Source organism: Cicer arietinum, chromosome 4 (assembly GCF_000331145.2).
Source record: "Cicer arietinum cultivar CDC Frontier isolate Library 1 chromosome 4, Cicar.CDCFrontier_v2.0, whole genome shotgun sequence".
Lineage (NCBI taxonomy): Eukaryota > Viridiplantae > Streptophyta > Magnoliopsida > Fabales > Fabaceae > Cicer > Cicer arietinum.
The window spans coordinates 63,855,631-63,866,774 of record NC_021163.2 but is presented as its reverse complement, the minus strand read 5'-3'; the positions used below and the strand labels follow the sequence as shown (position 1 = coordinate 63,866,774).

At 33.2% G+C, this 11,144-nt stretch overlaps 2 protein-coding genes across 2 annotated transcripts; one reads left to right on the top strand and one right to left on the bottom strand.

The window, feature by feature from the left end:
• The first annotated feature begins 3,574 nt into the window (after window positions 1-3,574).
• LOC101514033 (uncharacterized) lies at window positions 3,575-4,114 on the top strand. Its single transcript, XM_004499193.1, has one exon. It carries the CDS (start codon window positions 3,575-3,577, stop codon window positions 4,112-4,114), a length of 540 nt encoding a protein of 179 aa, XP_004499250.1.
• A 3,742-nt stretch (window positions 4,115-7,856) lies between these two features.
• Window positions 7,857-8,606, bottom strand: LOC140920133 (secreted RxLR effector protein 161-like). Its single transcript, XM_073367463.1, has one exon. It carries the CDS (start codon window positions 8,604-8,606, stop codon window positions 7,857-7,859), a length of 750 nt encoding a protein of 249 aa, XP_073223564.1.
• Window positions 8,607-11,144: the final 2,538 nt, after the last annotated feature.

The window sequence follows — 11,144 nt, the reverse complement described above, 5'->3', positions numbered from 1 at the left end:
TGACTTTTCCACCTTCAAACACATTATTAACTGACATGAACATCTTTTTCAAATTCCTCCAACAAGTTAATGTCACCAAGAAGAATTTTGTCATTTTCCATGGTGATTGGAGATGAGTGCCTTAACTCTTTCGGTTTCAGAGTTTCTTCTTATTTTATATGACTGATACTTATTCCTTGGTTCGTGATAGAATTAGTGGGCCTAAGACTAGCGAAAAGCCCAAATCTACAGTGTGGAGAACGTATGTCCGCAAGTGTTAAAAAGAGAATAAGCAGTCTATTAATGACAGGACAGAGAAACTCATTAAATTCTACAGATTTCAATTACACATAGGGGAATAAATTAAGGAGGGTAGTAGAGTATTGCTCAGGAATAATCATTATTATCATTGAATTAGGAGATATTATCTTCTCTGGAGGAGCTTTGTTCTGGGTTATACATTGTATCATAATTTTTCCTTCTTCCATAAATCAATAAATTTCCATTTTATCTATCATTTTACTGTTCACAAATTCCTATTTTTCTGTGATTCTATCATTGGTCCGACCTGCCGGATCTTCGAGAAGTACCAGTGATTTTTGTACGTTGTACATGCCACCGCTTCGAACGGATTTTATCACAGAAGCTGCCCGGAGAAAATTTGGGATGATATTTCGATGGATTTTATCACTGGTCTCCCAAAATTGAAGGGGTTTGAAGCAATTTTTGTAGTGGTGGATAGATTATCCAAGTATGGACAATTTATTCCCTTAAAACATCCATATACTGCGAGGAAGGTGGCTGAAATATTTGTCATTGGGGTGCCACAATCCATTGTCAGTGATAATCCATTGTCAGTGATTGGGATCCACTGTTTGTGAGTCTATTTTGGATAGAGTTGTTTCGTTTACAAGGAACGATGTTGAGTATGAGTTTGTCATATCATTCGGAGACGGATGGGCAAACGGAGGTGGGGAATCGGTGCTTAGAAGCATATCTTCGTTGTTTTGCATCGGAGCAACCGAATGAGTGGTCGCAATGGATTCATTGGGCTGAATTGTGGTATAACACCACATTCCATGTGTCTACAGGAACTACACCGTTTGAGGCAGTGTATGAAAGAAAACCACCCACTGTGATTAGATATTTATAGGGAAAAACGAAAGTAGAAGTGGTAGCAGCTGAATTGGTTGATCGTGATTAGGCCTTACGTCAACTTAAGTATCATTTGAACAAGGTCCAAGAACAGATGAAGAGGTATGCGGACAAGAAAAGAAAAGCATATTCATTTGAAGTGGGTGAGGGGGTATTTTTGAAGTTTCGGCCCCATAGACAGCAGGCAGTGACTAGAAGGATTAATCAGAAACTGGCTCCACGGTTCTTTGGACCATTTCCGATCCTAAAGAAAATAGAGGAAGTATCCTATAAGTTGAAGTTGCCTGAAGGAAGTAGCGTGCATGCAGTGTTTCATATTTCACAACTCAAGAAAACTATTGGAGACTATTCTGCTGAATCTCAACTACCAGACGGGTTAGAAATGGAAGTAGAAGAGGGGGAAGAATCAGAAGAATTGTTGGCTGCAAGATCAATGATGAAAGAAGGACAGCTGGTGTGACAATGGCTGGTGCATTGGAAAGGAAGAGTTGTAGAAGACACAACTTGGGAGGATGAATTACTACTAAAAAGTCAATTTCCATCTCTCACCCTTGAGGACAAGGTTGCAGTTCCTGGTGGCGGTAATGATAGGATTAGTGGGAAAGGTCCCTTGGATCTAATACAATACTCAAGAATCCCCATTATCATAATGGAAAGGTCCCTAAACGTGAAAAGAATCTGGAATTTTTTTTTTTTTTGTGAAAAATTAATTTTACTCCTAAATTTTAAAACGTTTTAGGGGTAATTTTGGTAATATGTCCTTCAGATTTTAGACATCCACTTCCTCATTGTTCTTATCGTTCTTTGTGTTGTTCATCTTCACTGCGTTCTTCATTAGTGTGGCCCATTGTTTTTATCGTTCTTCATTAAATTGGCCCATTGTTTTTATCGTTCTTCTCCTCAGGTTTGTTTCTCTGTTCCTTTCTCCATCCCTAATTCTGTTTTGTTCCTTTCTCTGTCCCTTCTTCTGTTTTTATTCCTTTTTCCGTCCCTTCTTTTGTTTTTATTCATTTTCCCGTACCTTCTTCTGTTTTGGTACTTCTCTATATTCTCTATTATTTTTTTTTTATTTCTTTTAATTTAATTTAATTTAATTTAATTTAATTTTTTTTCTTCAGCTTTTTTTGTTACTTTATTCTTTTTTTTTCATTTTTACTTCTTTTTAATTTAATTTAATTTTTTTTTGTTAATTTAATTTAATTCTGTTTTTATTAATTTTATTTAATTTAATTTACTTCTGCTTTTGTTTTTGTTAATTTAATTTACTTTTGTTTTTTGTTTTTGTTAATTTAATTTAATTCTTTTTACTTTTTACTTTTTTTTTCATTATGTTAATTTGATTTAATTTAATTTAATTTACTTCTATTTTTGTTTCTGTTTTTGTTAATTTAATTTACTTCTATTTTTTGTTTTTGTTAATTTAATTTAATTATTTTTACTTCCTTTTTCATTCTGTTAATTTAATTTAATTTGTTTTTGTTAATTTAATTTAATTTAATTTGTTTTTTATTTTTGTTAATTTAATTTTTTTTACTTTTTTTTCATTCTGTTAATTTAATTTGTTGTTGTTAATATAATTTAATTTAATTCTTTTTACTTCTTTTTTTATTATGTTAATTTGTTTTTGTTAATTTAATTTACTTCTCTTTGTTTTTTGTTCTACTTCCTTTCTTTTTCTACCTGTTCTGCAAACAGCCATGACAACATCATCTGCAACCTACACTCTGTAATGTTCAAACCAACCGGTGATAATGCTGACCTAGCATGGAAGTTTAATAGTGTAAAAGACAAGAATAATATGAAGATGGTGACATGTGATTTTTGTCAAGTTGAAACTACTGAAGGAATTACTAGAGTAAGACAACATCAGTTACGAATAAAGGGAGACGTAAAAAACTGAAGATAAATGCCACCAGATTGTAAGCTATTGTTGCAAATAATTTATGATGAGAAACAAGCACTAAAAGATGGAATATTAAATGAGATGGAAGTTCAAATTGACGATTATGTTAATGACGATGTAGTTGAAATAAGGAGAATTTGAAGTGGAAAAGGGGCATTTGAATCCCCTTTATCGTCTACCAAGGAGACAAAAGGTCCATTGGATCTAATGTTCATGAAAAAAGGTCCCTTGGGGAAAGACAAGAGAACACAAATTGGGGAAAGACAAACAGGCATAAATGATGTTTGTGACAAAGAAGCAAGAGCAAGAACAATACCATACATTGCTCTTTTTTTTTACACAAATGAAATTGCTTTCAATGTTGCAAGATCAAAAAGCTTCAAGTTGATGTTGGAAGCAGTTGGAAACTACGGTCTTCATTTGAAACCTCCAAGCTAGGATGTGTTGAGGGTTCCACTCCTTGAAAAAGAGTTGGAATATACAAACACTATGTTGAATGATCATCAATTGCATCGCGCAATATACGGATGCTCAATTATGTCAGATGGTTGGACAGATAGAAAGAATAGGACTTTGACAAATTTCTTGGTGAATTCCACAGTAGGAACAATGTTTGTGAAGAGTATTGATGTTTCTTCTTACACGAAGACTAGGATTAAGATACTTGAGCTATTGAATAATTTTGTTGAGGAGATTGGTGAGCAAAATATTGTGCAGGTGGTTACTGACAATGAAAGTAATTATGTATTGGTCAGTAAACTACTAACTGCTAAGAGACCACACTTGTTTTGGACTCTGTGTGTTGCACATTGTCTAGACCTGATGTTAGAAGATATTGGAAAGATTTCTAAGGTTAAAACAGTTATTCAAAAAGGGATTAGTCTCGTCGGCTTCATTTATAACCACATATTGACGTTGAACAGAATGAAGAAGAACACTGACAATGTTGAGTTGGTTAGACATGGAGTCACAAGGTTTGCAACCACATTTCTTACTTTGCAAAGATGGCATAAACAAAAAACCAACCTTAGAAAGATGTTCACTTCAGAAGAATGGTTGAAGTCCAAGGCAATCTGAGGATCCTAAGGGAAAGATGGCAACCCGTATTGTACTTTTGTCATCATTTTGGAATGATATCATCTACATTACTAAGGTTATGGGACCTCTTGTACAAGTGTTAAGACTTGTTGATAATGAGAAAAAACCTGCAATGGGATACACATATGCAGCAATGATCAATGCCAAGGAGGATATTCGAAAAGCTTTCAATGAACAAGCAAACAAGTACATATATGTATTTGCAATCATTGATGAAAGGTGGAAATGTCAACTTCATCATCCATTGCATGTTGCAGGCTACTACCTAAATCCGATTTTTTATAGCAAACCAGAAATGGAGAATGATCCCATATTGGTGGCAGGTCTTCACTTATGCATCGAAACACTTAGTGAAAGTCATCAAATGAGTGACATGACTACAACACAGTTGGCGGAATATAAGATTGCTAATGGTCTATTTGGATTGGGTGAAGCAATAAGACGAAGCGCACCTAAAGGGGGGGTGAATTAAGTGTTTAGAAATTTTCTTGTTTTTAGATATTTAGTGATCGATTTTTCTGATTAAAGATAATGTATGAACAAGATAAATGGTAGAAAAATAATTAACACAAAGATATTATCCTGGTTCTCCTTATGATAAATGGTGCATTCAGTCCTCTTACACACCACAAGAGATTTTTCCACTAATGTTAGAATATGTACAAGTCCTACCCTAGGATCTCTGTTACACACTTCTTAAGATAGCACACCACTATCTTAGATTACAATACTTAAAGAAAGTATACTACTTTTAACAATTTTAATGATCTTTTTAACAAATGTTCTTGACTACGAAACTGAGTATAAAAGTTATACAATGATACCAATCCAATAATATTTCAAGTATACTAGAGAACCTTCCTTAATGATGTGAAAATGTAGTGCAAGTACTTGAAATATGAAAAATAACTTTGAGAATATTTCAAAAAATTGTTCAAGGATTGGTAGTAGGATTGATTTCGATTAAACTGATGTTATGGGATATTTATACTCCATAGACATCACTTCAGATCAGTGGTCATCGTTCTTAGAGATTTGATGAAGAAATCCAATGATCGAAACCATTTCAGAATTGAAAAATTGCATTGTTTCATGTTGTATTCGACTACAGCTTGTGTGTAGTCGAATACACATCATTTTAACGTTTAGTTTTATTTGAAATTTGAAGCTTGTATTCGAATACACATTTTTGTATTTGAATACAGATGTTTGAATTTGGCCACTGACTTGGTTTTGTATTCGGCTACACCAAGTTGTAGTTGAATACAAATGTGTAGTTTTAACTACTGACTTAGCACTCATCGAATACAGATGTTCAGTTTTAGCTACTGACTTGTATGTATTTGGCTACAATATGTTGTATTCGAATACAAATTTGTATTTTGCCAAAAATATTATTTTCAAACATTATTTATATATTCTAACACTTTGAAAAATACTTTTGATGCATATGCTAAAATGAAAGGTTGTCGTGTGTATTTGAAATATAAGCATATTAGATTGTATCATTTACTTTTACATTATATATCTTCTAATTTGTGTGAACATGGTTGTCTTTGATTATTTGACTTCTTTTTTTATCTTTGTAGCTTTAAACACATTCATTGGTCTTTGTCTTCATCAAAAACATGTGTTTTACATTCTCCCCCTTTTTTATTATGACAAAACTTGTTGTTTGGAGAGACTTTAACATGTTTGAAAGTTTTAAAATTTCTCCCCCGGAATTCATGCGTACTTCTCCGTTGATCTTGAGTTTATGTCATCATATTGTAAAAAAATTGAAGACCTACAAGAGGTTTTAACAACAACATACCAAATTTTTTCCTCCTTTTGACATTATCAAAAAGAAGAAAAAAAAAATAGAAAAATATAATTCAAGCATACAAATACTAATATAGTGAAAGCTTCACACAAGATATAACAAAAGAACATCACATAAGTAGAACGGAATCATGTTCAAACAGTACATAGTACATCACAATAGAAAAACCTAGACAAAGAGTTTTAACAATAACAACATAAAACATTACACAAATAAACTGCAACAAATACATTCCTAGTATCAATCTACATGTCATCATCCGACGGGAGGTGAAGGTGATCAATTTTGACGAATAGCCCATTGAGTTCATGTAATAAGGTAGCATGGTTGTGGGCAATAGTTGTCTCCATGATTTGAAAGCATGTGTTGATGGAGGTGTCCATGTTATGAAACTGGGTAGTGAAGAATGTTTGCAAAGAGATTAGTTTGTCCATGACCATGCGATTAGAAACATGATCATCATCAGATGTTGTTGCTTCTGCATCTTCTTCTTCTTGGGCTGCAGTAGAGGATTGGCCAACATCACCTTTATGAACATATGTCTGAAGCTGTTCAGTCCACATGATTTTCATACTTGGAAGCACACTTAAATCAAGTAGATTATCCTTAGATGGTTTATACATGACTTCGCCAGAAAAATCCACTTTAAAGTGATCCAAAATTTTAGTGACTTCCTTAGCATAAGGTAAACTAATAGCATCCTTTGAAGCAAATAAGACGGAGCGGACAAAATATGACCAATTGAGTGAATATCTTTCAGACATGTAATACATAATTTGAAGTTCAAACACAGAAATCTGAGAGTAATTTCCAGCCTTACGAACCAGAATATAACTCAGAAAGCAATGCAAGAGTCTATAGTCCACGATTAGATTTCTAACTCCATACTGTTGCCGACCAAATTCTGAACCAGCTTGTGATCTCTTTTGTTCCATGGTATCCTTGTCAAATCGACACAACGAGGCATAAGCATCATATTTGGTGATGTTTTCCCATTCACATAAATTTCCTGGCCTAAATTTCTCACCCTAAAATGGGAGTTGCAATATTTCACCAATAGTTGGAGTGTATAATTCAATGATTCTGCCTTTAACATGAGAGATTAATTGAGACCCCTCTTTTTTGAGATTACAGTAAAATACTCTAACTAGGTCGAGATAAATATGACCATTATAACCAATGAATTCCTATAAATGTTGCGCCCTCAGTAAATCAGGAAACTTAAAAGCAGAAAAGGAATCAAGAGTACCATACTTAGGAATAATGAGCCTTTTGTCGGAGTAGTATGTGCAGAAACGGACGATTTTCTTTCGGGGAGTGAAGCAAACGAGACAAATCGACCACATTATCAGTTCTAGCCCTCTTTTTTGAAGGATCCACTACATCATGCTTAGTTCTTGAGCCTCTTTTGCGAGCATCCATGATGATAGTTATATTTTCGAATTTGAGAAAAAAAAATTGGGTTTGAGAATTTTGATTTTGAGATGAACGCTGTGAGTTAAGATTGATCTTAGATGTAATGTATGTTGATATAAAAGTTGAGTAACTTGTTGCAGGACGGGATTTTTGGAAGAGATTAAAATGATGACGATTGTATTCGAATACGAAAATATAGAAAATGACCTAAAAACGTGAAACGACTTTTATATTGGGGAAAAGCGCGAACTTGTATTCGACTACACACTTTTTGTATTTGAATACAAGTTGTTCTGGGAACGTGTATTCGACTACATATGAGGTGTATTTGAATACATGTTGTTTTGGGAACGTGTATTCGAATACGTATAATGTGTATTCGGCTACGATATCGTAAATTTGTTTTTAAACCGAATTTTTCACAAAGAAATCAACATGTAAAGTACATTTTCATAAAAACAAAGACACATAAACATCAAAGAATCAATTTTCATTTAAAATGTCAAGTTCTCTTTGTATCTTGTAGAATGAGTCTTTAGGTAGTGGCTTTGTGAAGATATCTACTAGTTGATTGTGCATATCCACAAATGTTACTTCGACACTGTCTTTGAGCACATGATCTCGCAGAAAATGATGACGTATATCAATGTATTTAGTTCGAGAATGCATGATTGGGTTCTTTGAGATATTGATAGCACTTGTATTGTCACATCTTAGTGGGATACATCCGAGATCAAGTCCATAGTCATATAATTGTTGCTTGAGCCATAGAACTTGTGCATAGCAACTTCTTGTTGCTATGTATTCTGCTTCAACAGTACTTAGGGCCATACAAGTTTGTTTTATACAGGACCATGATACTAATGCATTACCTAAGATATGACAAGTGCCGCTTGTGCTTTTTCGATCCGTTTTACACCCTGCATAGTCAGAATCAGAATATCCAACTAGACTGCATATGCTACCCTTTGGATACCATAAGCCAACATTGGTTGTTCTTTTCAAATATTTCATAATTCTCTTTACTACTACAAGATGCGATTCTTTAGGATTTGCTTGAAATCTTGCAGACAAGCAAACACTAAACATAATATCTGGTCGACTAGCCGTTAGATATAAAAGAGACTCAATCATACCTCGATATTTTGATAAATCTATTGAAATATCATATTCATCTTTATCTATATAGGTTCTGGAGTCCATAGGAGTTGCACTTTCTTTGTTGTTTTCCATCTAACAGTTCTTTGCAATATTTTGCTTGATTTATGAAGATGTCATTCTTGAGTTGCTTGATGTGGAGACCAAGAAAATAGTTTAACTTTCTCATCATAGACATTTCAAATTCTCCTTGCATCATTAATGAGAATTCTTCACATATTTCATTATTGGTTTATCCAAATATGATATCATCAACGTAGATTTGAACCAGTAAAGTGTGATCATTAGTTCTTTTAATGAATAATGTCTCATCAACTTTACCCTTTTCAAACCCACGTTCACATAAGAAGTTACTTAGCGTATCATACCAAGCTCTTGGAGCTTGTTTCAATCCGTAAAGAGCTTTCTTTAATTTGAAAATATGTGAAGGATTCTTGAAGTCTTCAAAGTCAGGTGATTGTTTGACATAGACTTCTTCATTAATGTAGCCATTGAAAAACGCACTCTTGACATCCATCTAAAACAATTCAAAATTCATAGAACAAGCATAAACAAGTAATAATCGAATTGCTTATAACCTAGCTACTGGAGCAAATGTTTCATCAAAGTCAATCCCTTCTTCTTGATTGTATCCTTGAGCAACCAACTTTGCCTTGTTTCGAATAACTATACCATTTTCATCTAGTTTATTTTTAAACACTCATTTGATACCAATGATGTGTTTGTTTCCAGGATTAGGGATAAGTTCTCATACTTTGCTTCTTTCAAATTGGTTTAGTTCTTCTTGCATGACAAGTATCCATTGATCATCTTTAAGTGCATCACCAATCTTGGAGGGTTCTATTTGAGAAACAAAAGCCATATTTAAGCAAGCATCTTGGAGTTTGAGTCTTGTTGTCACTCCTTGGTTGATATCACCTATAATATTGTCAATGAGGTGATCTCTATGGGTTCTCCATTCCTTAGGAAGATTATCATTTTGATCTTGCTGCTAATTGCTGACTACATTCTCTTGATTTTGTTGATCATCTTGATTGTCTTTGCTTGTATCCTTACTTGTAAATTCATCATCATCATAAGAGATAATTTTGTCTTCTTTCAAGGGGTTAGTTTCATCAAATGATGCATGCATAGATTATTCGACTAACAAAGTTCTCTTATTGAAAATTCTAAAAGCTTTACTAGATAATGAGTAACCAATAAAAATACATTCATTGGCTTTTTCATCGAATTTTCCAAGGTTATCTTTACCATTGTTCAGCACAAAACACTTGCATCCAAAAATGTGAAAGTGAGAGATATTGAGTTTTCTTCCTTTGTAGAGTTCATATGGAGTCTTCTTTAATATTGGAAGAATTAGAACTCGGTTGGATACATAACATGTTGTACTTACAGCATCTGCCCAAAAATATTTTGGTAAACTTGAGTCGCTTAACATGGTTCTTGCAAGTTCTACCAATGATCTATTCTTTCTCTCAACAACTCCATTTTGTTGAGGTGTTCTTGATGCAGAAAAGTTATGGAAGATTCCATTTTCTTCACAAAATTCTATAAAAGAGGCATTTTGAAATTATCTACTATGATCACTTCTTATTGATACTATTTTGGTTGCTTGTTCATTTTAGACTAGTTTGGCATAATTTTTAAATGCTTTAAAAGCTTCATTTTTATGTGCCAAAAATAAGATCCAAGTGAACCTTGAGTAATGATCAACAATTACCAGTCCATATGAATTTCCACCAAGACTTTTAGTTCTTGATGGACCAAATAAATCCATATGTATCAATTGAAGTGGTCTTGAGGTTGATATGATATTTTTTGGTTTAAATGAAACTTGAGTTTGCTTACCCTTTTGACAAGCATCACATAATTTATCCTTTATAAATTTCATCTTTGGTAAACCTACAACAAAGTCATGCTTGACTAACTTATTTAAATGATCCATATGTATATGTGCAAATATTTTATGTCATAGCCATGCATCATTGTTGTCACTTACCATAAGACATTTCATTTTTAAGGATAAATCATTAAGATTAAGTATTAAAATGTTTTTAAAACGCTTACGAATAAACATAATTTCATTTGATATTTTGTTTCGGATAATGCATTCATCTTTGTCGCAAAGCTAGCTGATGCTAATCAGATTGTGTTTTAAAACCTCAACATATAAAACATCTTCAATTGAAGGAGAAGGGATTGTACCAACTTTTCTAATGCCTATAATTTTTCTCTTGTTGTTATCTCCATAGACCATATAACCTTTTGATTCAAGAGTTAGAGCTGAAAATTTTGTTTTGTCATCGGTCATGTGTTTTTAGCATCCACTATCCAAGTACCACATATTAGATGTACTTTGTTTGCATACCTACAAAATAAGATCATGATTTGTTAGGTACCCAAAGTGTTTTGGGTCCTTGAGGATTAGTACCTTTCTTGACCCACACATAATGCCCATTTGGAACACTAAAGTTTCTAAAATGACAAGCATTAGGTGTGTGGCCATTTAGACCACAATAAAAACATGTAGGAATACATTTACTTTTATATGTATGTACATGAGATCTCTTTTGAAATATTTTATCTTTAAGATGATGATCTCTTTGCATAATT

Coding starts and splice junctions, on each gene's coding strand:
- LOC101514033 (XM_004499193.1), top strand. CDS start 3,575: ATGTCAGATGGTTGGACAGATAGAAAGAATAGGACTTTGACAAATTTC.
- LOC140920133 (XM_073367463.1), bottom strand. CDS start 8,606: ATGGAAAACAACAAAGAAAGTGCAACTCCTATGGACTCCAGAACCTAT.